The 27929-nt window shown below is 44.3% G+C and overlaps 1 protein-coding gene across 22 annotated transcripts in view; it reads right to left on the reverse strand.

The window, feature by feature from the left end:
- Positions 1-27929, reverse strand: part of LOC118386898 (exostosin-1-like) — a 243167-nt gene that overhangs the window by 36988 nt on the left and 178250 nt on the right. For all 22 annotated transcript variants that reach the window (XM_035774872.2, XM_052523583.1, XM_052523571.1 and 19 more), the window contains exons 3-6: positions 20089-20182; positions 17638-17745; positions 6022-6141; positions 2967-3099 (exon numbers count right to left, since the gene is read on the reverse strand). In XM_035774872.2, coding sequence (XP_035630765.1) covers positions 2967-3099; positions 6022-6141; positions 17638-17745; positions 20089-20182 — 455 coding nt within the window. The remainder of the gene's footprint in view (positions 1-2966; positions 3100-6021; positions 6142-17637; positions 17746-20088; positions 20183-27929) is intronic.

Raw genomic sequence — 27929 nt, forward strand, 5'->3', positions numbered from 1 at the left:
ACACTTCAACACATCCACCTTTTGACCCACAGCTTCAGAATAGACGGAGACCGGACTCTCCAGTCCATCTACCTCCTCACGCCTAAATGGGCACCTAGTGCACTTACAGCATCCCAATCAATCTCTCTGACACGGGGCTGTGGGTCTCTCCGGCCTCTAGTGTACTGGCCTCCATTTTATGGATCTACTGCTGTTAATGGGGGTGGAGGCTTTGTGGTCACACAAGGGCGCCCCCTTGACGTGGGATGTGATAGCTTACTTGTGCTGACTGTTCGGATGTCCCTATTTTTGGAGCAGAACATTTGCCTGAATAGGAGGATTGCCCTTTGCAGACATTGTTGCACGAGCAAAGGAAGCTGTGGAACATCTCTGGCGAATATCTTCAGAGGGTTTCTGTACTGCATTAAGACCTTGTTCTCATCCTGTCATCAAAAGCCTTGATTGTGTTTTACTCTGGCAACACTTGTGTAGAAGAAATGTTTCCTCCGGGAAACCCCACCGTCAGTTCTGGTCGCCATTTTAAGTTCAAACAAACGTTTGAATCAAACATTCAACTGCAAATATACCAAGCAGAACAGGCCTAAAAATAGTTCAAATGACTTTCATTTAAAGAACTGTGATCAAAGTTGCTTGAAACGCTTCCAACTGTTGTTAAGATGGGGAGAAATATTTAACATTCCAACAAGGTATGCTCTTGCATTGATCCAATATTTATTGCCACTGCACTAGCTTAAATGCTCAATAATTATATAACACACCTTAAACAACTGCAGCAGAGTAGGCTCTTACATCCACATTTGTGAAAAAGGAGCCTCATTTCATGGTCCCATCTTATCTTGAGTGACTGCCCTTTGCAGGTTACCCTACTACTGTATGCCTAGTGGAGGTGGGTGTCACCGTGTCACTGGATTGGTTACGCTGGTTACTGGCCTTTACGCTGGTTACTGGCCTTTACGCTGGTTACTGGCCTTTACGCTGGTTACTGGCCTTTACGCTGGTTACTGGCCTTTACGCTGGTTACTGGCCTTGGCGAAGAAGCTCTAGAAATGGTCATCAGAAAGGTTCAGCGTGGTATGGAACGTGCTCAGAAAGTGACCCTAATATTGACAGAACAAAGTCAAACTGTACTATGGTAATGGGGGGGATCCCACTCATCACAATGGACCGGAACAATTATGCTCAGCAAACGAGGCAATTCTAAGGGTTTTCCCGGACCATAACAGAAAGCCAGATCAAAACAGACACAGACCTCCTGGACGCTGTGGCATAATTATCACTTCTTCACAAGGAGCAGTGGTATGACTGCAGAGGAGAAAGCTGTTAGGGGTTCCTGAACCTCGCTGAGATCTAGCTGCTGTAGTCGTCTTTTCACACAAGGTGGTGGTGGATATGTATGATGACTGTGCTGCTGACTGTTTATCTAACAGCAATAACTTGCAGTTTCCCTCTGGCAGCTTCCTGGAACTAGTCCTTCTCCACGATGCCGACTTGGCACAATGCAATGAGAGAAGACTGTGTGGAACCGCATATGCAGCAGTCAGATGAATTCACATCATTTTTGATGCCCTGCCAATCTAATCCAAAGATTTAGACAAGATATATTTTCCCCCTCATGTGAAAGGCTATAATGAAGCTTCAGATTGAGATTGATTGACAGCTCATTAGTGTCACTGTTTGCTGGATAGCTTGCAGAGAATAGATAGCTTGACAACAATTCCTGCCAGCAATAAAGAGTGCTTCAACGTGGTCCTTCAATGTGGTCCTGCTGATCATTTTCACTCAACATTTTTGAGTTAAAAAAAAATTCAGTTGAGACATTACATCTCATGAGTGAAAATTTGAACTCAAATGGCGATGATAATTGGTTTTGATGACTGCAGATAACAAGCAGAGTTTCTACAGCGAACATTCAAACAGTTTTTTTTGCAGTGAATGGGCCTATCCTTTCTCATTCACTGCTTTGGCATGACTTCATACATTCCCAGTAGCTTTAAACACAGTTAAAAGAGAATTGTGAAGCAAACAGCCTGTGAAGTACATGATAGGAGGTGCCAAAGCAGCTGGACTCTCTACTTAACAAGTTGGAAATCCAATTTGTGATTTTGAGGCGGTATACCCAGTCATCAAGACCCCCAGAGATGGATCCCAACATCGCCTTCTTTTCTACTTCTCAGAGAAAATATGATATGGCACAGATGCTGTCCTAATAGCAAAATATTGTAACATCAACTTGAAATTCCGCAGAGACAAATAAAAACTTTAAAAACAGTAAAATCGTCAGTAAAATTGACATAGGCCTAAACCGCAGATGTGAACTTTTGAACTACCGAGAAAAGTTTTGAAACCCCTTCGCCATTCAGAATTAAGGAAAGAGAGACTGATAACACCTGTGTATTACCGGAACTGACAAAAACTGAATTGACCGCTTAGAGAAAGACAAGCATCTATCTGAGTTATGGCTTCATCCCAGTTCTTCTCACAGGACTGCGGCAGCAGCACAGTACATAGCGCACAGCTCCACGGCGCTCCATGCAGGAGGGAATGCACAAGACACGGACGCCTGGCTGACTGACTCTAGGCAGGACTTGAACCTCGCCAGTAAATGGCACTGCAGATAGAATATGGGATAACATACACCAGTTCCCAAAGGTTAAATCCATTACACTTTCAGCTGTAAAGTGCATTGGTCAGTCGCCAAACATGAACTTCAGTTAACATACAATGTTGTCTGTGGTTGGTTAGCATGAGCAACAATTTCATGGAATGTAGCATTGGGGGGGATAGAAAACAGGATGGAGCAAGAGGTGACGAGCGCACATTGACATTAGGCGCTCCGCAATGAACTGGCTGTGAATGAAGACCTAAAGGACCGAGCAAAGGTCTGATCCTTTTGTGATTGTGTGTCAGCTCCCATGCGTAGAGAAGAGGAGTCTGTTACACCAGGTCATTAACAGGCTCCAACTCACCCAGAGACGCGTAGTAGAAGGGGAACACTGCAGCGTCCGTGGAGAACTGAGGCAGAACGTACAGTCCACCCGGCAACGAATTCCACATCAACTTGTTCCTGGATACGTGTGAATGTATTCTGTCTTGGATTAGCTACAGAAAAAGAAACACAGAGAGAAGGAGAGAGGAGAAGAGAGAGAGAGGATTAGTATTAAGAAGCTGCTCGCTCTGCGGGAGGCTGGGTCTGATGGACGTGGCCATGTTGTCGAGCAGCGTCTCTGGCGCAGAATACGCCTCATACCCTCAGCTGGGACTGATTCCCACTCACCCAGGTACAACTGTTACCCTGCATGTTGACTGTGGAGATTGGAACTGTACCTCCTCCCATGTCGCAATAGATGATAAGTATGATGACTGTGCTGCTGACAGTTTATCTGACATTAAAAACGTGCACAGTTTCTTAGTCTGTAAGGAGTTATTTGCATGCACTGGTCATGCTTTACATGAAGATCAGACATGGGTCCCGATACTAGTTGTGTCAATGGAGACAAAACACAAAATAAATGTTAATCAAAGTAATTCACATTAACAGTCATTTCATATCAGCCATATACTTTTGATTGCTCTTTCCAATGGACTCCCCCGACTCACTGCCTCTCCTGATATAGAAAGGATACAGCTGCCAGAGACAGACCATATGTCTCCTCTCCTGCCTCTCTCTCAGAGCCTGGTGCTTTCCAGGCTGCTTCCGCCGTTTGTACTGTGGTTTCCTAATGAGGTTGTGAGATAGGCCTTAATAAGCACCCCCTGAGTTAAAGGAGGCGAGGGGTCGACCCCTCCATACCGCTGTTTACTCACTGCTAGGTGATGATCTTCATTTCTGTTGCTAAAGATACCTCCGCAGTACAAAGGCACCTTCTTTTCCAGTTGCTACAGTTTCATCTGTCTGGTTTACACTATCAAAATGTATCTGAAAACTCCATTGACAGATTCAGGTCTGATAAACCTGGCTGAGGGAAGAGTAACGTCTGGCTGTTTGTAATGCTGCCTCCTCGGGGTGATTTGCATAACAGTTTACAGTCCATGTGGCCGTCCAGTACCAGGAACACTGACATGACAGATGCCTTTTGATCTATATGGAGAGTTAGCTGGCACTTCCTGCAAGCCTCACAACAGCACTGCGTGTGCCTGGGGATATTTAGGATGCCTCATTTCCCCCATTTTGTCAGTCGGCATGTAGCCCCAGCATTTAGCACTTCTGCACAATGGTAAATATGCATGGAAACGGGCCTAATTTAGTCCCTGTTGGATTTGGACTAGGCACCTGGTGGTGACGTTCGCCCGGCAACACATAAAAACCAACACTCGGCCCTAATCCCAAACCCAATTCACCACAAAGTGCTGCTGTGGCTCCCTTTGAAGAACCATGACGGAATGCCTAAAATACACCCGACTCGCTTCCTCTTTTCCCCCTCCTTCTGTCATTGTGTCCTTTGATATGAAGTGGTGAATTGTCGGTATAGTACAAGGAATGGAGTAAAGACAGAGACTGGGTGAATTAAACACCGACACCCTCCCGAAGAGAAGAATAAACAACAGGGACGAAGACATATAGGTGACAGGTTGGAGTGTCTGCTGAGTGACTTCTAAATGAGGGCTTCCAACGCCATTATAACTAATAAGAGTAGTTTCTGAATGTGTAAGTGATACAGTAAATTGTGTAAGTAGGTTCATACACTGAGTATACAAAACATTAGGAACACCTTCCTAATATTGAGTTGCACCCCCTTTTCCCTTCAGAACTGCCTCAATTCGCCAGGGCGTGGACTCTACAAGGTGTCGAACATGTTCCACAGGGATGCTGGCCCATGTTGACTCCAATGCTTCCCACAGTTGTGTCAAGTTGGCTGGATGTCATTTTGGTGGTGGACCATTCTTGATACACACGGGAAACTGTTGAGGGTGAAAAACCCAGCAATGTTGCAGTTCTTGACAGAAACCGGTGCGCCTGGCACCTACTACCGTACCCCGTTCAAAGACACGTAAATATTTAGTCTTGCCCATTCACCCTCTGAATGGTACACATACACAATCCATGTCTCAATTGTCTCGAGGCTTAAAAATGCTTCTTTAACCTGTCTCCTCCCCTTTATCTACACTGATTGAAATGGATAGAAAAAGTGACATCAATAAGGGATCATAGCCTTCACCTGTATTCACCTGGTAAGTGTATGTCATGGAAAGAACAGGTGTTCCTAATGTTTGGTACACTCAGTATATTTAAAAAAAAAACATTGAAAAAAATCTGACCAAAGTAAAACCATTCTCACCCAGGAGAAAAAGACAAAAGCTAAACAGTTGAGACAGTGGGGTGCACAGAGAGCCTATGAGAGTGTTTGGATGTTACCCTGCTCTGAACTGTACCTCTCATACCTGCAGGCCAAAACACATCACGCCTGGGCTTCTTCTCCACACATCTTACATCTTATCAAACACATAATACCATCAAACAAAAACATGGGATTTCTGATTGTTCTAGGGGAAACATGATAATTATTTAAACTTTGCTCCGAGGGGACACTGTATTTGAGGGTGTGACAGCAATAAATGGTAGCAGGAAAACAAAAGGGGACGTTTTTTTTTAAGTAACCCCAGCTACCCGTCTACGTACTGTAGTCCCCACACATTTAAGTTGCCAGAGGAAACTGTTACACTGCAGACTCTTTTGATCATGGCAGGTTCTGACTAACTGTCTGTTCTGGGGAAGAGGCTGATGAAAACCCTTTGTGTCGGTTTCCCCCCAGAGACTGAGACAGAAGAGAGAGTATAGTGAAAACACTCCTAAAGTAAGAGCCAGACTGTCAGCAGTAAGAAAAAAAACAAACCAGGGGAAATTAAGAACTTTGTTGGGAACGCTGTTGTACAGCCACCATCAATTTATCCTGGCCACTTGTGCACATTACAGAAAAGTCTATCCGTTATCCTGGCTGCTGGCTGTCTGGCCTTGCAATCCTCCCAACCTGCTCCCACCCACTTCCGATTCACATGAACAGTTCTAGAAATGGGAGAGCTTACCTCTAATGTAGTTAATACTATTTTTGCTACCGAAGAAAAATACGCATCCCAGAGGAACTGAGTCTGCTGCCTGAGCGCCAATATTTTGTCATGGTCCACAGATCTGGTAATTGAAGAAACCTGGGGAAAAAAAGGACAGAGTAAAACATTTAATGAGTGTGAGAGTCGGGGAACATGGGTTATTCTCTGGGCAGATGTGATTAGGTGAAATCCTCCTTCCCGAGGGAGGCCCATGGACACACTGACTCCTCCCCTGGGAGCCAAAGCAACACTCTCTTTAGGGTTCTAACCACCCTTTAGTGGCTACTACTTGAGGGACCAATGACATCGTTAACGACGGTACTCAACGGTCAAATTATACTGTCATTTGTGTGGCAGAGGACTAATGGAATTTGCTGTCATATCGTTCCAATTGAGGACTATCCTCTCCAGTGGTATCTCCAAGCATAGGCCAAACTGCTAGAGGGAAACGGAGGTGTTGGTATGTGCTGGTAAACCAGCCTTGTGTGAGAGAGGGTGAGCCCCTCAGCTAGGGATCATGTCCCTCCTGTGGCAAACACACAATGCTATCAAACCCTGCTAACTGACAGACAGCACTGCTCTGTCCTGTCACTTCTCATCTCTGAGTCTCCTCATCAATTATACAAACATTGAAACATACAATTGACAATGTGACATGTGGCAGGAGAGGGGACAAGAGAGACAAATCAGCGTTGTCACAATGAACGTCACATTTCTTACCCCCAAATCACAAAGACAACCCCCCTCCACCTGAAGCCTGAAAACAATGTCTGTCTGAGCTGATGTTTGGCAGTGACAGTATTTCTAGTTTTAATACAGTCAGAGGCAGGACATAAATAACACCAATCTAATCACATAACCCTCTCTCCATTAGTGTTTATGTGTCTTCACTGTGGGGGAATATGCTACTCCACATGTTGTGCTGAGTTGTTGCGTGTCATTCTTCAACATAATTGAACGCAATGAGATTCCATTTTCACAGCAGGTGCAGCAACTTGATTGTCGTATATAACCAAAACAGTGGATTGACTTAAAAACTCTCCTTCACTCTCATTTTGTCCCAACACACACCACCACAGCTGTATGGTGTGGGAGCCATTTACAAACTCTGTGAATAAAGCCGGATGTACAGTGGGGTCCGGAATGACTTGGTTCCTTGTTAAAGATGAGCAAAAAAGACTGTATAAAATAATTAATAAAAATACTGAGCTATATTGTATGATCCAAAACAAGGAAAGAATAACTAATTTTATACTAATACAATTGCTCAGAGAAAGAGATTCTGTTTAACAAGTAATTAAACAAATCTCAAAGAGCTAAGGGTCAAAATGATTGGATCCCTTGTTTGCGAGGATAACTACACTGAGCCTATTTCTATAATGTTTTATCAGATTGGAGAGCACATTGGGAGGGATCTTAGACCATTCCACCATACAGAATCTTTCCAGATCACTGATATCCTTTGTCTGTGCTTAAGGACTGCCCTCTTCAATTCAAACGACAGGTTTTCAATGGGGTTCAAGACCAGAGACTAAGAGGGCCACTGCAAAATGTTGATTCTGTGGTAAATTAACAATTTCTTTGTGCTTGGGGTTATTGTCTTGCTGGAAGATCCACGTTTCAGCCTCCTGGCAGAGTCAACCAGGTTTTTTGGCTAAAATGTGCTGGTATTTGGTACCAGCACATTTTAGCCAAAAACCTGGTTGACTCTGCCAGGAGGCTGAAACGTTCATGATGCAGTTGACCTTAAAAAGGGCCTCAGGACCAGTGGAAGCAAAATAGCCCCAGAACATCAAAGATCCACCACCATATTTTACAGTAGGGATGAGGTATTTTCTGCATATGCACTGTTCTTTTGAATGCGAAACCCACCATGTCATCTGACCGCCTGGATTTGACTAAACGGCATTGGCACTTGGATTGGAACCGGTGTTATGGTGATTATGACATGAACATGGAGTTCTTTAGCCACGCACACCAATGGTGGGTTTCACCTTTGAAAGAACATATACAGAAAATATCTCATTCCCATGACATCAAGTATCTGGAAAGATTATATATGGAGGTCTAATCTCAAAACATGATAGAAAAAGGCTCAGTGTCGTTATCCTCGCAAGGAGATGGTGCTGGAGTATGGAAAACACAGAATCCAATCATTTTGACCCCTAACTTTTAGAGATTTTCTGTATTACTTGTTAAAGAAAACCTCTTCCTATGTATTAGTATAAAATAATGTATTTCTTCAATACTTTTGAGCATACAATATACTGTAGCTCAGTATTGGTTTCATTTATTTTATATAGTATTTTCTGCCCATCTTTAGCACGGGATCCAATAATTCCGGATCCACTTTAAGTTATTATCTTGACCATCGTAACCATGTTTATATCTCTGTTTGTACATAAGAGTTTATCTTACATGCATATGAAGATCGCATTTTGCTTATCTTACTTACAATGAATCCCGGTGGAAGATTATCTATACAGAAACACATGTAAACCATCTCAATAGCCATTCATTTGTCATTTTTGGAGTGTAGAAAAGTTGCAGTGCCGTTACAAAAGTTTCTGATTTGTTTTTAATCAAAACACAGTTAGCTGGTTCTTTTCCATAAACAAGTCATGCAAATCTTCGTCGTAAGCAAGTTGGGTTTTAATAGGAAATTAGATTTAAACGGAAAATACATTTTCCCAGAGAAAACCACTGACATTTACATTGAACAATCTAAACACAAAATGGAACTACAAACCAGAAGTGTTTTGACCCTTCGAACTTCGACAACATTCCTCACCTTTTAGCATCATTTTGTATCTAACTTCCACTCTGAATGCCTGAGGGCTCCATGGCATTTCATCTGACGCCAGTGTGAATGCAGTTCTACACAACTTGTGAGGAAATCATTTAATTACTGTTAACAATTATTTGTGCTTTTAAATGCACCAACACTGTCATTATTACAGTCATTGTGTTTTTTCTTTTTTTCCTTCTGAAGACAAAACGTCCATAGGTGCCTCATATCCTGTCACAGCATATCATACACATACACGACATGACCAAATGAATGTGGACACCTGCTTGTCGAACATCTCACTCCATGGGCATTAATATAGAGTTGGTCCCCCCCTTTGCTGCTATAACAGCCTCCACTCTTCCAGATGTTGGAACCAAGACCATAATTATAATATACAGTGGGGTGAAAAAGTATTTAGTCAGCCACCAATTGGGCAAGTTCTCCCACTTAAAAAGATGAGAGAGAGGCCTGTAATTTTCATCATAGGTACACTTCAACTATGACAGACAAAATTAGATTTTTTTCTTCCAGAAAATCACATTGTAGGATTTTAATGAATTTATTTGCAAATTATGGTGGAAAATAAGTATTTGGTCAATCACAAAAGTTTCTCAATACTTTGTTATATACCCTTTGTTGACAGAGGTCAAACATTTTCTGTAAGTCTTCACAAGCTTTTCACACACTGTTGCTGGTATTTTGGCCCATTCCTCCATGCAGATCTCCTCTAGAGCAGTGAAGTTTTGGGGCTGTTGCTGGGCAACACACACTTTCAACTCCCTCGAAAGATGTTCTATGGGGTTGAGATCTGGAGACTGGCAAGGCCACTCCAGGACCTTGAAATGCTTCTTACGAAGCCACTCCTTCATTGCCGGGGCGGTGTGTTTTGGATCATTGTCATGCTGAAAGACCCAGCCACATTTCATCTTCAATGCCCTTGCTGATGGAAGGAGGTTTTCACTCAATCTCACGATACATGGCCCCATTCATTCTTTCCTTTACACGGATCAGTCGTCCTGGTCCCTTTGCAAAAAAACAGCCTCAAAGCATGATGTTTCCACCCCCATGCTTCACAGTAGGTATGGTGTTCTTTGGATGCATCTCAGCATTCTTTGTCCTCCAAACACGACGAGTTGAGTTTTTACCAAAAAGTTATATTTTGGTTTCATCTGACCATATGACATTCTCCCAATCTTCTTCTGGATCATCCAAATGCTCTCTAGCAAACTTCAGACGGGCCTGGACATGTACTAACTTAAGCAGGGGGATACTTCTGGCACTGCAGGATTTGAGTCCCTGGCGGCATAGTGTGTTACTGATGGTAGGCTTTGTTTCTTTGGTCCCAGCTCTCTGCAGGTCATTCACTAGGTCCCCCCGTGTGGTTCTGGGATTTTCGCTCACCGTTCTTGTGATCATTTTGACCCCACGGGGTGAGATCTTGCGTGGAGCCCCAGATCGAGGGAGATTATCAGTGGTCTTGTATGTCTTCCATTTCCTAATAATTGCTCCCACAGTTGATTTCTTCAAACTAAGCTGCTTACCTATTACAGATTCAGTCTTCCCAGCTTGGTGCAGGTCTACAATTTTGTTTCTGGTGTCCTTTGACAGCTCTTTGGTCTTGGCCATAGTGGAGTTTGGAGTGTGACTGTTTTAGGTTGTGGACAGGTGTCTTTTATACTGATTACAAGTTCAAACAGGTGCCATTATTACAGGTAACGAGTGGAGGACAGAGGAGCCTCTTAAAGAAGTTACAGGTCTGTGAGAGCCAGAAATCTTGCTTGTTTGTAGGTGACCAAATACTTATTTTCCACCATAATTTGCAAATAAATTCATTAAAAATCCTAAATTGTGATTTTCTGGATTTTCTTTTCTCTCATTTTGTCTGTCATAGTTGAAGTGTACCTATGATGAAAATTACAGGCCTCATCTTTTTAAGTGGGAGAACTTGCACAATTGGTGGCTGACTAAATACTTTTTTTGCCCCACTGTATATGGGGGGATGCATTGGGGGAAGGTAGCATTCTGCTGGCATCTGCCAAACCCAGATTCATCCGTCGGACTGCCAGATGGTGAAGCATGATTCATCACTCCAAAGAACGCGTTTCCACTGGTCCAGAGTCCAAATGCGGCTAGCATTACACCACTCCAGCCGATGCTTAGCCATGGAAACCAATTTCATGAAGCTCCCATAAACAGTTAATGTGCTGATGTTGCTTCCAGAGGCAGTTTGGAACTCAGTAGTGAGTGTTGCAACTGAGGACAGATGATTTTTACGCGTTACGCGATTCAGCACTCGGCGTTCCCGTTCTGCGAGCTTGTGTGGCCTACCACCTCACGGCTGAGCTGCTGTTGCTCCGAGATGTTTCCAATTCACAATAACAGCACTTACAGTTGACCGGGGCAGTTCTAGCAGGGCAGAAACCTAACGAACTGACTTGTTGGAAAGGTGGCATCCTATGACGGTGCCACGTTGAAAGTCACTGAGCTCTTCAGTGTGGCCATTCTACTGCCAATGTTTAGCTATGGAGATTGCATGGCTGTCAGTGGCGTGTATTCATAAATTCCAAGGGAAGCCAGGCTTCCCCCAAAAAATATACAAATAAAAAAAATGGAAATCTATCTAGCCTACTTCAGCAGTACTGTATCATTTTAATCATTTTAGTCAATAAGATTCTTGCTACGTAAGCTTAACTTTCTGAACATTCGAGACGTGTAGTCCACTTGTCATTCCAATCTCCTTGCATTAGCATAGCCTCTTCTGTAGCCTGTCAACTATGTGTCTGTCTATCCCTGTTCTCTCCTCTCTGCACAGACCATACAAACGCTCCACACCGCGTGGCCGCGGCCACCCTAATCTGGTGGTCCCAGCGCGCACGACCCACGTCGAGTTCCAGGTCTCCGGTAGCCTCTGGAACTGCCGATCTGCGGCCAACAAGGCAGAGTTCATCTCAGCCTATGCCTCCCTCCAGTCCCTCGACTTCTTGGCACTGACGGAAACATGGATCACCACAGATAACACTGCTACTCCTACTGCTCTCTCTTCGTCCGCCCACGTGTTCTCGCACACCCCGAGAGCTTCTGGTCAGCGGGGTGGTGGCACCGGGATCCTCATCTCTCCCAAGTGGTCATTCTCTCTTTCTCCCCTTACCCATCTGTCTATCGCCTCCTTTGAATTCCATGCTGTCACAGTTACCAGCCCTTTCAAGCTTAACGTCCTTATCATTTATCGCCCTCCAGGTTCCCTCGGAGAGTTCATCAATGAGCTTGATGCCTTGATAAGCTCCTTTCCTGAGGACGGCTCACCTCTCACAGTTCTGGGCGACTTTAACCTCCCCACGTCTACCTTTGACTCATTCCTCTCTGCCTCCTTCTTTCCACTCCTCTCCTCTTTTGACCTCACCCTCTCACCTTCCCCCTACTCACAAGGCAGGCAATATGCTCGACCTCATCTTTACTAGATGCTGTTCTTCCACTAACCTCATTGCAACTCCCCTCCAAGTCTCCGACCACTACCTTGTATCCTTTTCCCTCTCGCTCTCATCCAACACTTCCCACACTGCCCCTACTCGGATGGTATCGCGCCGTCCCAACCTTCGCTCTCTCTCCCCCGCTACTCTCTCCTCTTCCATCCTATCATCTCTTCCCTCTGCTCAAACCTTCTCCAACCTATCTCCTGATTCTGCCTCCTCAACCCTCCTCTCCTCCCTTCTGCATCCTTTGACTCTCTATGTCCCCTATCCTCCAGGCCGGCTCGGTCCTCCCCTCCCGCTCCGTGGCTCGACGACTCATTGCGAGCTCACAGAACAGGGCTCCGGGCAGCCGAGCGGAAATGGAGGAAAACTCGCCTCCCTGCGGACCTGGCATCCTTTCACTCCCTCCTCTCTACATTTTCCTCCTCTGTCTCTGCTGCTAAAGCCACTTTCTACCACTCTAAATTCCAAGCATCTGCCTCTAACCTTAGGAAGCTCTTTGCCACCTTCTCCTCCCTCCTGAATCCTCCTCCCCTCCCCCTCTCTGCAGATGACTTCGTCAACCATTTTGAAAAGAAGGCCGACGACATCCGATCCTCGTTTGCTAAGTCAAACGACACCGCTGGTTCTGCTCACACTGCCCTACCCTGTGCTCTGACCTCTTTCTCCCCTCTCTCTCCAGATGAAATCTCGCGTCTTGTGACGGCCGGCCGCCCAACAACATGCCCGCTTGACCCTATCCCCTCCTCTCCAGACCATTTCCGGAGACCTTCTCCCTTACCTCACCTCGCTCATCAACTCATCCCTGACCGCTGGCTACGTCCCTTCCGTCTTCAAGAGAGCGAGAGTTGCACCCCTTCTGAAAAAACCTACACTCGATCCCTCCGATGTCAACAACTACAGACCAGTATCCCTTCTTTCTTTTCTCTCCAAAACTCTTGAACGTGCCGTCCTTGGCCAGCTCTCCCGCTATCTCTCTCAGAATGACCTTCTTGATCCAAATCAGTCAGGTTTCAAGACTAGTTATTCAACTGAGACTGCTCTTCTCTGTATCACGGAGGCGCTCCGCACTGCTAAAGCTAACTCTCTCTCCTCTGCTCTCATCCTTCTAGACCTATCGGCTGCCTTCGATACTGTGAACCATCAGATCCTCCTCTCCACCCTCTCCGAGTTGGGCATCTCCGGCGCGGCCCACGCTTGGATTGCGTCCTACCTGACAGGTCGCTCCTACCAAGTCATATACACCAAGTCACTTGGCTCTGTCATAACCTCACATGGTCTCTCCTATCATTGCTATGCAGACGACACACAATTAATCTTCTCCTTTCCCCCTTCTGATGACCAGGTGGCGAATCGCATCTCTGCATGTCTGGCAGACATATCAGTGTGGATGACGGATCACCACCTCAAGCTGAACCTCAGCAAGACGGAGCTCCTCTTCCTCCCGGGGAAGGACTGCCCGTTCCATGATCTCGCCATCACGGTTGACAACTCCATTGTGTCCTCCTCCCAGAGCGCTAAGAACCTTGGCGTGATCCTGGACAACACCCTGTCGTTCTCAACTAACATCAAGGCGGTGGCCCGTTCCTGTAGGTTCATGCTCTACAACATCCGCAGAGTACGACCCTGCCTCACACAGGAAGCGGCGCAGGTCCTAATCCAGGCACTTGTCATCTCCCGTCTGGATTACTGCAACTCGCTGTTGGCTGGGCTCCCTGCCTGTGCCATTAAACCCCTACAACTCATCCAGAACGCCGCAGCCCGTCTGGTGTTCAACCTTCCCAAGTTCTCTCACGTCACCGCGCTCCTCCGCTCTCTCCACTGGCTTCCAGTTGAAGCTCGCATCCGCTACAAGACCATGGTGCTTGCCTACGGAGCTGTGAGGGGAACGGCACCTCAGTACCTCCAGGCTCTGATCAGGCCCTACACCCAAACAAGGGCACTGCGTTCATCCACCTCTGGCCTGCTCGCCTCCCTACCACTGAGGAAGTACAGTTCCCGCTCAGCCCAGTCAAAACTGTTCGCTGCTCTGGCCCCCAATGGTGGAACAAACTCCCTCACGACGCCAGGACAGCGGAGTCAATCACCACCTTCCGGAGACACCTGAAACCCCACCTCTTTAAGGAATACCTAGGATAGGATAAAGTAATCCTTCTCACCCCCCCCCCTAAAAGATTTAGATGCACTATTGTAAAGTGGCTGTTCCACTGGATGTCATAAGGTGAATGCACCAATTTGTAAGTCGCTCTGGATAAGAGCGTCTGCTAAATGACTTAAATGTAATGTAAATGTATCTTTTGTCTCTCTGTGTTTCATAATCTTCCTTCAATTAGCGCGACGCTCAATTGGCCCAGGGTGGTCCGGGTTTGGCCGGCGTAGACCGTCATTGTAAATAATAATTTGTTCTTAACTGACTTGCCTTGTTAAATAAAGGTAACATTTTTTGCAAGACGCTGAATGTATCTCACAGGAGAAAGCATTCGGACTTTCGAAACAGCACCCCTCTGTCTCTCGACGTGTAGGCCATCAATCTGATACGGTCTGGTCCAAACGAGTATGACATTGTTGCCGCCCGTAGCTTTGGAGGCGAGGGAAGCCAGCAAGCATCTGGCCTCCTTTGACAAAAATATATAAAAAAAATGTTTTGCCAATCAGCGTTGAGCTAAACTGTGAATGGTCCTGGCGCACCAACAAAAAAAGTGCCAAGGGAAGCCAGCTTGGATTTGGCGTCACTCCTATCAAATCCCATTGAGAGCATACGTCATTGACAGGAAAACTAGAATTGTTGCATCTCGTTGTGTTGTTGTCCTCTGGTGGCTAGCTAACTAGCCATGGATGGAGATAGGGATTTGGACTTGTGGTTTTATTTAATTCTTTGTACTGGCCAATGATTATAACAGCAATTCCGATCCAACCATTAATTAATTAACTGTTGTGCCCCTGGCCTGAGATAATGGAAATTCAATATGTAGCTAGATGTAGAAGGTTAATGTTAACTAGCTAACATTGCCCATTAATGAAAGTTAGGCTAGTGAGCAAACATTTTAGCCAGGTAGCCTAGGACAACAAAAAATAAAAAAGTGTATACTGCATGACAGAGTGATACCATCAACATGAAAGAGAGGAGGATGAGATTGGCGTTTCTCTACGAGTAGGGTGAGTCAACATGTTTTTCTACTTGCACGATCGTGCACACACAAGTTGATTGGACTAAATTGTTTTTGGTATTTTTGATATCTTATAGGTATATTTGTAATGGTGCTGGAATAGTGGAGGCAGCTCCTGTTTTCTTTGTGATTTGTGGCAACTCTCTGTGGTTCTAAATCCATAGTTGTTTAGTGATCTGAAAATGTCAGAAACATTCACTTGCTTGACCATGCTCTAGATCTGTTACATGCCATATGCTTTGTGGACTTCACTGGGCAGGGGTTGCTATCCGGTTTTGTGATAAAACAAAGGTGTTGTTGAATTCTGCTACGGTTTTCTTATTGTCTCGGCCTTTAGGTCTATATATCACGGTTGCAAGGCATATGAATTAACTAGTTATGGAGCAAACAAAATGCAACAAATCACAATACAAGTCGTAATACGGCTTTTCTTGGGGGATTTTACCCACGCTCCGCTACTGATGGCTGTGTGCTCGATTTTAAAACACCTGTCAACGACTGAAATAGCTGAATCTATTGATTTGAAGAGGTGTCCACATACTTTTGTATATATAGCGTATCTGACAACAATTAGCATGCTTTTAGGACGGGGACTTTGTAACGAGAGGGTGGAGAGGGAGAGAAAAAACATTTGCTTCCCTGAATGTCTTCCATTCAAAAGCGTATAGTCACAAATAATTACAGGACTTGCAATAAAACCCATTTACGGCTTTTAACAGGCTGCTCTTGCATTGTGTGGCCTCAATAGTGCAATTGATTGTAAAATCTAATTCCAATCCAATCTTTGTGTGAATCAGTAGTATGAGAAATATGTGTCAAGTTTCTGTAATGTGTCAGGGCAGCTCCTTTACGGAAACCGGCTAATTAATTGTGCTGATTTCATAAGTGGGGGTAGAGCAGACAAGAAGGGGAATGGTACCTTCAAGCTAAATCCTGTCATTATATCTCGGGACACACATCCTTTCCTCATTCTCTTCACTTTCATGTCTACATGACATTTTTCAAACCCCTCTCTTTCTCACCACATTAATAACCGGCAAGCTCCGAGTCATGAAAGGGCAGATAGGTAGCAGCTACTAATAGATGCAGTAATGAAATAACCTAAAATATCATACATAATTGACATAATTAATGGGAGAGTTTACCTCTGAAACCGTGGGTGTGGTTGCCCCCCCAAAGTTACTATATCGCAATTGCAAAGAATTATGAATATATTCATTTGGAGAGAGATGTAAACGTTATCCACCACAGTGGTCCTTACTAAAAACACAAAGTGAGTTGTGAGGCCCTTGTGTTCTAGCCTAAGGGGCAGTATATGAGAGAGAGAGAGATGTGAGAGAGAGAGATGTGAGAGAGAGAGATGTGAGAGAGAGAGAGAGAGAGAGAGAGAGAGAGAGAGAGAGACAGAGAGACAGAGAGAGAGAGAGAGAGAGAGAGAGAGAGAGAGAGAGAGACAGAGAGAGAGAGAAACAGAGAAACAGAGAAACAGAGGAGAGAGAGAGACAGAGAGACAGAGAGACAGAGACAGAGAGAGAGAGAGACAGAGAGACAGAGAGACAGAGAGACAGAGAGACAGAGAGACAGAGAGACAGAGAGACAGAGAGAGAGAGAGAGAGAGAGAGAGAGAGAGAGAGAGAGAGAGAGAGAGAGAGAGAGAGAGAGAGAGAGAGAGACAGAGAGAGAGACAGAGAGAGAGAGAGAGACAGAGAGAGAGAGAGACAGAGAGAGAGACAGAGAGAGAGACAGAGAGAGAGACAGAGAGACAGAGACAGAGAGACAGAGAGACAGAGAGAGAGAGAGAGAGAGAGAGAGAGAGAGAGAGAGAGAGAGAGAGAGAGAGAGAGAGAGACAGAGAGAGAGACAGAGAGAGACAGAGAGAGACAGAGAGAGACAGAGAGAGACAGAGAGAGACAGAGAGAGACAGAGAGAGACAGAGAGAGACAGAGAGAGACAGAGAGAGACAGAGAGAGACAGAGAGAGACAGAGAGAGACAGAGAGAGACAGAGAGAGACAGAGAGAGACAGAGAGAGACAGAGACAGAGACAGAGACAGAGACAGAGAGAGAGAGAGAGAGAGAGAGAGAGAGAGACAGAGAGACAGAGAGACAGAGAGACAGAGAGACAGAGAGATCAGTGTCATAGGGAGGATGTCTCCATCAGTAAGCTACCTGCAGTAGGAGCCTCTCGTCCCCGATGACAGCTGCTTTGCTCCAGTCGATGATCTCAGAGAAAGGCAGCTCCCAGCCGTTGCTCAGTATGACAGGGATACAGGCAGCCTGGGGGGGGAAGAGGGGGTGAAGGATGGGGAGGAGCGGGGTAGCCCAGGCAGAGGAGGCACAGAAAGGGTCAGATATACACAGACACCTTTATTATGGTTAGCTCTCTACACTTCTACAGGACTGAAGAATTGGGAAAGTGAAGTGTCAGATTCCTCTGCACTCATGTCTACAAACAGGTTCATCTGAACGCCTTTCACAGAGAGTAAAAGGTGGACTATTAGTCACACAATGGTAAGGCGTATTGTATAAAGTTTTTTAGTAGAAGCCATTGGTTCTTATCAATAGTGCAGAGAATGAGTCACTTGCAACACAAACAAATATGCGACCAATTACACAATATTATTTTGAGTTCTGTTTTCTTTGTCTGTTGAACATACTTCATCAAGCCTGTTTTAATATTCAGGAATACATGTGGTCTTCCTCAAAGCAGCACCTTTATAATGAAATGGAAATGAGAAATGTTTTCATCCGTAAACTTCTTTACACAATTTAATTCAAGGAAACACCACAGCAACACATAAAACAGTTAATCACTTAAAGCCTGGCTTTTACAGGGATCAAATTCTCTACAGAGCTAAATTTACAAAGGATTCACTATTAATGGATGCTCAGAGGTGAGAAAAGCGAAGTGGCAACCATTTTTAGGGAGAATCAACTCGGTGAGCTAGCACTTACGGAGAAATGAATATGGCCTACTTCATTAGAATCCCTTTAAATTTCCAACCAAAGCTGCGTACTGAACCAAGCATTTTCAACTGAGACTTGGATCTCCATCATTAAAAGTTTGACACTCATTTGGGACTTAAGGAGACTGAGAAATGCCAAGTCCATGATTGGAGGCCTGTCTGTCTGTTTAAATCCCCTTTGCTCTTTGGTCATGGAGGGCTGTTATGTAGAGGGGGGAAGGGAAAGACAGAGGTTTGGTTTGGCTGCAGACAACGCGTTTCCCTCCAACAACACAGCCTGGCTCAGCGTCGTGGCCTCGTCTCCTTCTCCACTCCCATTCTCCTCCTCCCCCCTTCCCCTTTCCTTATCCTCCTCCTCTTCTCTCCTGTGTTGTTGGAGGGAAACACATTGTCTGCAGCCAAACCAAACCTCTGTCTTTCCCTTCCCCCCTCTACATAACAGCCCTCCTTTGAGCCTCGCTTGACAGATAGAGATGACGAATAGGAGAGAGCTCCCTCACACAATATGAAAGCTCAATCTGTGTCATGTCTAAAACCTGTTTGATGTTCCTGTTTCAAAGTGTCCCCTCTGAAATCTGGTTGCGGAATGCAACTGCCTCACCCTTAAAAGGCAGCACAGAAAGCACCATTTTGGGAGCCGCAAATCCGACTAGCTCCCAGTCGGCACTGAGATGATTATTTCCACATTTGAATTGTTACCTACAGTGTGTCTGCCTAACTGCTGCACTGACCCCTTGTAGAGAGTGGGGTAGAAATTACTAGGCTGCTTCCTTCATTCTTTACATTGTACCCAGGCCTCAGTGTATCTGGATGTGATAACACTATACTTTCTTATTAGATTCCACATTTGAGTATACAGTACACAACATTAAGGACACCGTCCTAATATTCCAAGTTGGCTGGATGTCCGTTGGGTGGTGGACTATTCTTGACACACAAGGGAAACTGTTGAGCATGAAAAACCCAGCAGCGTTGCAGTTCTTGACGCAAACTGGTGCGCTTTGCCCCCATCGATCATACCCCGTTCAAAGGCACTTACATTTTTTTGTCTTGCCCATTCCCCCTCTGAATGACACACTTACACAATTCATGTCTCAATTGTATCAAGGGTTAAATATCCTTATTTAACCTGTCTCCTCCCCTTCACCTACACTGATTGAAGTGGATTTAACAAGTGACATCAATAAGGGATCATAGCTTTCACCTGGATTCACCTGGTCAGTCTATGTCATGGAAAGAGCAGGTTTACCTCATGTTTTGTATACTCAGTGTATATAGACACATGCTTATCCATAATGGGATGGTTCAAAGTCATAAACAATCCTAAAATACTTCTATAGAGGCTTCTGTCAGTCCAAATAAACATGCCAGAGATGAGAAGACCAGGTGTTAATGGAAGTGGGAGGTGTTGGAAGAGATAAAAATAGGGCTACTCTGTTATCTACAGCACAGAAATCGTCTGCGGCTGTTTTTGAAAAGATGACAGGTTGTCAATACCAATAATCCAAGCATCAGGCCTGGCAGCCTGCAGGACCTGCACAACTCCCAGGCTCCAATCGCGGCTACTGTGCCGACGACTAGCATCCGTTACCAAGGAAACCACTTGGAGACTCAGAGGGACAGGGTTTTGACGGGGAAATGACAAACTACGTACCTGGAGGGCCTCAAGAAAGCGAAAGGAACCCAGCCTGCGACCGCGGGGCACCAGACAGAAGCTTGAGTTGTGGAGCAGCTCCTGGTAGTCGAACCTGGAGACAGACAGAAATAAACTTTGTCAGACTCATGGAGACATCACACGAGCTATGATCGACTCCTTTGAGGTCCAAAGGACAAAAATGTTCAAAAACCCCTGTCAGTGTGGAACAAGTAGAGAGAAAATGTACAGCAGAAAGAGACAGGTTAGTTTACAGTAAATGTGTCCTTAGATGAAATGCATGCAAACAACAATTACAGCATTAAAAACGTTGGTGTGTCTCTTTGTTAACAGCTGCTGGTGCGCAATCTGTAATATTAAGGAAGTCTCTGGGTTTTGCTCGCCTGAGTTAGAATACCTCATGACAAGCTGTGGACCATACTATTTGCCAAGAGAGTTTTCATCTGTATTTTTTCGTAGCTGTCTTTTTACCACCACAAACTGATGCTGGCACTAAGACAGCACTCAACGAGCTGTATAGGGCCACAAGCAAACAAGAAAATGCTCACACAGAGGCGGCGCTCCTAGTGGCTGGTGATTTTAATGCAGGGAAACTGAAATCTGTTTTACCTCATTTCTACCGGCATGTCACCTGTGCAACTAGAGGCAAAAAAAAACCTCAAGATCACCTTTACTCCACACATGGAAACACATAAAGCTCTTCCTTGCCCTCCATTTGGCAGATCTGACCATAACTCTATCCTCCTGATTCCTGCTTACAACCAAAAACTCAAACAGGAAGTACCAGTGACTCCTATTACGGAAGTGGTCTGATGAAGCGGGTGCTAAGCTACAGGACTATTTCGCTAGCACAGACTGGAATTGTTCTGTGATTCATCCGATGACATTGAGGAGTTTAACACATCAGTCACCAGCTTCATAAATAAGTGCATCGACGATGTCCCCTCCCACAGTAACCATACGTACATATCCCAACCAGAAGAAATGGATTACAGGCAACATCCGCACTGAGCTAAATGCGAGAGCTGCCGTTTGCAAGGAGCGGGCCACTAATCCAGACGCTCAGCCCAGTCCAAGCTCTTCTCTGTATTGACACCCTAACAGTGGAACCATCTTCCCTCTTGTGGTGTCAGAATTTGGGGTGAGCTGTTGTAACTTCAAGGAATATGTTTTGTGTTGGACTGTGATGTTATGCCTTTCAATAGACTCCTGGTATGTCTGCACCCTAAGACAAGGCCATTCTGTTCCGGAACGGTTGCTTGTATAGAATAACGGTTGTGTAAACAATGTGATTGTATTATCACCTCCCACTATATAAGGGACATGTAATCATTCATGTAACCACACCATTCATGTAACCATTCATTCTGAGTTCTTTCCTCTGAAATCTGAGGTAGATCTTTCCTGCAGCTGATTGCTATTGATAATGCATCCACCCAGGTGAGTCCTGTTAGGGCACATATTCTTGACAGTTTATTTGTCAGAAAACGATTATAGCGTTCTACAAGTCCATAACTTTCCGGGTGAAGCAGTACATGTAAATTCCTCTTAACTTGCAGCATGTCACACAGTTCTGTCATTATCATTAAGGTGAAATACGTGACTCGTTTCAGGAAACTAGGCGTATGTCGCTCCTCACTAGTTCACAGGAGCGGCATTGGAATGTGAACATTTATTTTTTATCAAAATGCGTTATTTGGCAGAAATGCTTTCTGGAACATGTGAGCTTTCATGTGCCTTAATAAAAAACTTGTATTCCATCCATAAATATGAATAAAAGTGTTAAATTTCGAGCCTAGTTGGTTTAGCCATGGAAAAAGGCAGGAACCTTCCCGCTAGCCATGATTGCCTGAGATAATGGATGGGCTGGAAATGCTGAGAGATGCATTTGGATTGGTCTGCCATGTCTTCTGTCTATAACGTGAGCTGTTCAGTATGTGTTGGCAGTCCTTTCTACTGCGCCATTTTTGAAACATATAACATTAGCCCTCGAGAACTACAAAAGTTTTGCTACTTTTCTCAATATTGATGTTGCAGGAGCTATTGACAGTTCAGTTGGAAAAAGTGATGGGCTACTTTCTGCACACGCCATGGTCAGTGTGAACAGTAGTGACTTGACACAAAGCTGAACATAACAAAAGTAAGTTAAATGGTTCCAGTCTGCCGTGAAGCGTTCATCCATATATACGGGTAAGAGTCTAGCTACATTCTCAGACATTATACGTTTCTAATTCTGTCAGAATGTAGTTTTTATTGCAAGATGAAGTGTACTGTTACTTAGCGAGCAAATGTTAGCTTGCTGGCTCTCTAGCTAACGTTACATGTATGATCTATTATTCGAATCAGAAATCCATTTGCATTGCTAGTTATAGCCTAATGTTAGCTAGCTAACGTTGAACCTAGTTTGTTAGCTTTAGCTACCTGCAGATTAATTCTACAGCTATGACAATGTGTGTATTGGTAGTAGTATGAGTTGGGATTATGACGGTTCATTGTTCAACAAGATCGCTACCTGTCTAAACAAATGATTCCACTTCTGTCGGATTATTACATGACCCATCACATTAGACAGGTGTGTCTGCGGGTGATTACAGCCATCTATTGTATTTCATGAACATGAGTACATGTCTAGACAATAGTGACCCATCCACTTAGCTAGATGTGGTTAGGGGAGGTTATTGCATTTCCTTCACATGACCCATCAATTTAGACAAGTGTCAAGTAAGCGTTATCTAATACTGATAAAGTACTTATTAAATATTTTTATCTGGACACTTTCTGTTTTTGATATTGCTACTATGCAAGTAACCACTTCATTGTACAGTTTACGCCTTCTATATCCTGTGCATGTGACAAATAAACATGGCCTCACATGTGAATCCTTAGAGATGGGTGGGGCTAAGGCTTTAGAGGATGTGAATGATGCTGAATGGGTGTATACGAAGAAGAGATCTCCAGTTGGTGTACCAAAAAAATTCAAGGGCCATTTTTAAAAAAGTTTATCAACGTTCAAAGCAGAATTACTTTCCCATTGTTCCTCAACCAAAGTGTATGATACCATTTTCTCGCTCTGAGTCTCTACTTTTATCCAATGTAAAAAACACAATTTCAAATGTTGCTACATAAGACCGAATCGAGGCGGTCGGTCACATATATGTACCCTTATAGCTATCTACACTTTGTGGTGCACAGAATCATGAAACAATGTCTTGTAACAGGCACTTACCCCCTGTCTTTGCTTCCTCATTTGATGTGGGGAAGGCTTCAACCCATTTGGAGTAACTGTCAACCATTACCAACATATCTTTTTTCATTTTACAGACAGGTGAACAAAATTAATTTGCATATTAAAGGGGCCCCAGGGGACTGGTAGGCTTGACAAAGAGGTCGGTACTCGCTTCCCTGCGTTGTATTCTTGACAAATTAGACATTGGGCACAGATTTGGGTGTGTACTATTCTTTTCTACAATGATTTACCTTTCCCCCTCCGGAGACATGACTCACACCTTGATTCATGTGTCCCCCCAAAAAAACAACACTGCCGGTTAAATAAAAAGAAACTGTTTTAACTTCTCAAGGGACATGTTCTGTGTTGGACTGTGATGTTTTACCTTTCATAGACTCCGGTTATGTCTGCACCCTAAGACAAGGCCATTGTGTTCCCAGAACTGTTGCTTGTATTATTAAATAACTATTGTGTTAACAATATGATTGTATTATCACCTCCCACTATATAAGGGACATGCAACCATTCACTCTGAGTTCTTCCCTGTGAAATCAGAGGTAGATCTCCCCTGCAGCGGCTTGTATTAAAGCTTTTGCTATTATACAATTAAATGGTCTCTGCCTTCATCTTTGGATCTAATTTTCAACATCAACCTGAAGCTAGGAGAGCAGAGTTCCTGCCCATCTTCCGCAAGCACCCGAAACTCTACCTCTTCAAAGATTTTCTTAAATAATCACCTTGACCCCACCCCCAAAACATTTTTTATTAAATAAATAAATACCCCCAATAATGTACTTTCCTGAACCAACACTTGCACTTGACTCATACCATGGCTCATTTAACTATTTGATTTAGAATTTTAGGATCCCTTTAAGTATCAAAAAAATATATTTACCAATTACTACTATAGCCCATATAATCGCATTGAACAACAATTTCATAAATGGCAAAAAAGACAGTCAAAAGATAAATCATAAAGAATAAGGTTTTGAAGTGTCTGTCCTATATCTAGGAGATAAAAGAAAGCTCAGGAAATATATATATATATTTTTACACATTTAATCCCTTATATCTGTTGGCACAAAACTACCGCCATTCTGAGTCACGTGACACTTGTGAGGGCCGTAGAGCAAAACGGACCGAGCACACCCCCATTCACATTGTTGGGGCTGGAGTGGAGCGGGTCGAGAGCTTCAAGTTCTTCTGTGTCCACATCACTAAGGATCTATCATGGTCCAAATACACCAGCACAGTTGTGAAGAGGGCACAACAACGCCTCATCTCCCTCAGGAGGCTGAAAAAAATGGGGCATTATCCCTCAGATCCTCAACAAATTCTATAGCTGCACGTTGCGATCATCTTGAGTGGCTGCATCACCGCTTGGTATGTCAACTGCTTAGCATCAGACCGCAAGACGCTAAAGGTTAATGCATACGACCCAGTACATCACTGGGGCCGAGGTCCCTGCCATCCAGGTGGTCACAGAGGAAGGCCCTAAAGACTCCAGCCACCAAAGTCATAGACCGTTCTCTCTGCTACCGCAAGGCAGGTGGTACCGATGCACCAAGTCTGAAACCAGAACGACCTTGAACAGCTTCTAACCCCAAGCAATAAGACTGCTAAATAGTTAGTGAAATAGCTACCTGGACTATCTGCATAGTCCTCTTTTGACTCATCACACAAACTCTTTTGACTCATCAGATACACTGCTGCTACTGTTTATTATCTGTCACTTTATTCCTAGTTATATGTACATATCTACCTCAATTACCTCGTACCCCTGCTGGTACCCCATGTATATAGCCAAGTTATTGTTACTCATTGTGCATTTATTATGTTTAACCTTTTTATTTTTTCTCTGTTTTCTCTACATTGTCTACATTGTTCTCTGTTTTCTCTACATTGTTCTCCGTTTTCTCTACATTGTTGGGATGGCCCCGTAAGTAAGCATTTCACTGTTAGTCTACACCTGTTGTTTACGAAGGATGTGACGAATACAATTAGACTTGAATAAGTCATTGTCTCACTCAAAAACAAGACAATCACAAACAAAGCGAAGTCTCAGTAGGTCGAACAGACATGGGAAATGGAGGAAAAGCATTCTCTAACCCACACATTCTGAGAAATTAGGCAACCTTCAAAACACTTGTCAATTACACGTTTCAAGACTTATAATCACAACAATGAGACCGCACTCTACACAAAGAAAGGTTTAGACTAGAATGAGGTCCTCCACTCCACTCCGACCTACAGTATGATCAATGATACACGACGAGCGCATTACAAAGGGAGACATTTTGAGATTGATCTCCTTAAGCACTCCCAGTCTTTCCCAGTGAGCCAAGTCAGGGGATCGTCAGCCCATCTCTATAGCAGGCAGCACATCCCTTCTTCCCCTCTTCCCACACTGCAGGCCAATAGAGAGAGAGGTAATTTATGCCCCTGTTCCCCACCACCGTCTCATCCCAAGGCCCATCCAATAATGATGAGGAGCAGCTGTTTTATCTGACACTAAATCACATGAAATAATAGGAGAGCTTTTAAGCTACATAAATCAATCCCCGAACACGCCAGCCTGTCGCTACCTATGACGCCCTGCAATCTATAACCAATTCTGTCTATGATCCTCATAACCCATATTGTATGACAAATATCAGGCAGGGAATTCTTAAAAAGAGGCTAAGGATGATTCATGGCACTTCAACGGAAACATACATAACACTTTCTTTGTCATTAAACAAGACAGGGATATTTTCAAGAGGGTTAATTCTCAACAGAGACCAGGCTGTCTCTCGAATCAGTGTTTCTGTGATCAACTGGCTAGCCTGGAATCATGACTGCGGTTGATCATTTCGTTAATGAGACTATAATTGCATGTTTCATCCAGTGTTAGGCTCCGCCATGATGTCTATACATAAACATAGCAGTATTTTACAGTAGTGTATGTCTATGACTGTTGTTCTCCCTCTCACTGTGGGTTGTTAGAATCCCCATAGGGCTGTCTCTGTCTCCAGCCATCCTTCAACCACCCTGAGGAGAGCCCAGAGGTGCTGATTGAGCCCTAGCCCACAGAGACATCTGATTACAGCCTAATCTGTCTGGGGATCAACTGCTTCCACAGCCTCATATGTATATGTGTGCTGAAAAGGTGATGCAAGTGACAGTCATCCATTTTTTTTCTTGTTAAAAAAACAACTACTAGGTGTCATTGTATGACATCAGACTGGAGAGCACAAGGTCAACCACAGCAACCTATAGAAAATGGATAGGGTAATGTGGCAAGAATGTTGAGGTTCAATCATAGAGAACATACAGCTTGTTATTCTGCCCTATTAGGATTCTGCTCAGACAGCTACAGAACAACACAGTCGGTCTCAAAAGGCGGACTCCAGTCGATCAGGGCATGTGATGTGATGTTTCAATTCCATGCCAGCCAGGTTAATCATAGATGAGCTAAACCACATATTTTCAAGAATACAAAAGCATAATCTTTACTAAATACAAAATGTGCTTGGCCATTTTTTATTCACTCATCGTGGTCGCATGATTCAACATCCCATCAAACTCTGCCCACACACAGCCACTCAGTCAGACCATTGCTGGTGTGCATATTGCTGCCACTAGGGGGACTCATGCAATAGCTCAGACACCTGTCAAAAACTGTTAAAACTCCAGCTACAGGTTGGGAGAGAGTTGATTTTCATAGTGATAATCAGAAATGTCTGCATATTTCAAAAACAATGACCGTACACCAACAAAACAGCTGTCAAACAAACGTCAAATTGTTTAGTCTTCAGGTTATATGCGTTAGAAATGGGTGTTGGAGGCTACTGTAGCAATCGAGGCAGGGAAAGGGGGAGAGGGGCTTGAACCCTGCTGGCTTGTACTGGCCCTTTAATTACCTGGCTAGTGCACACCTGTGACACAAAGGTCTGGAACTGTAGCCAGAGGCCAAAGTACGCTCACAGTAAGGCTACAGTTAATGGTTATTTTAGTCCGGAGGCCTGTTTGATTGTGACGCCTAGCTGTGGCGGTGCCCGCAGCTGCCTCTCATCAGATCGGATAGATACCGGAAATGGTTATTGTGCGGATAGATATTAAACTCCAGGCCATGGCTCTCTTGCTGTGACTGACTAGCCTGGGTCCAGAGGGGAACTAACTGTCTGTCTAACAGCCCTGCTACATCCCTGGGGTTACCTACCGCTCAGGACTACAGCCATTACTGAGAGATTCAGCCAAAGGTTGTATGTAGGCCTATGCCCTATGGATTGTATAGGAGCAGCAATATAGAATGTAACAACAGGTGGTACTGTTCTGTGCAAGTGTACTGATTGTATTGTCTGTAACCTGCCTACTCCAAGAGCAGGCAAACAGTGAGCAGTGCATTCATTACCTTTACATTATCTTTCCAAAGGTCATTTGTTAATTGGTATCCTTCACAGCCAGTCCCATCACATTGTGCAATACGCATATTCACCTATGAATCGATGTCCCCATTGCAAACCCTGCTGAATAGTGAGAGGCTACCTCCTAGCAACAGTTGCTGCATAAGATATCAGAGGCAGTGATATTACTTTAATTTCATTATGGATTATATAGCAGAAATAAATGAGGG

This window comes from Oncorhynchus keta, chromosome 8 (genome assembly GCF_023373465.1).
Source record: "Oncorhynchus keta strain PuntledgeMale-10-30-2019 chromosome 8, Oket_V2, whole genome shotgun sequence".
Taxonomy (NCBI): Eukaryota; Metazoa; Chordata; class Actinopteri; order Salmoniformes; family Salmonidae; genus Oncorhynchus; species Oncorhynchus keta.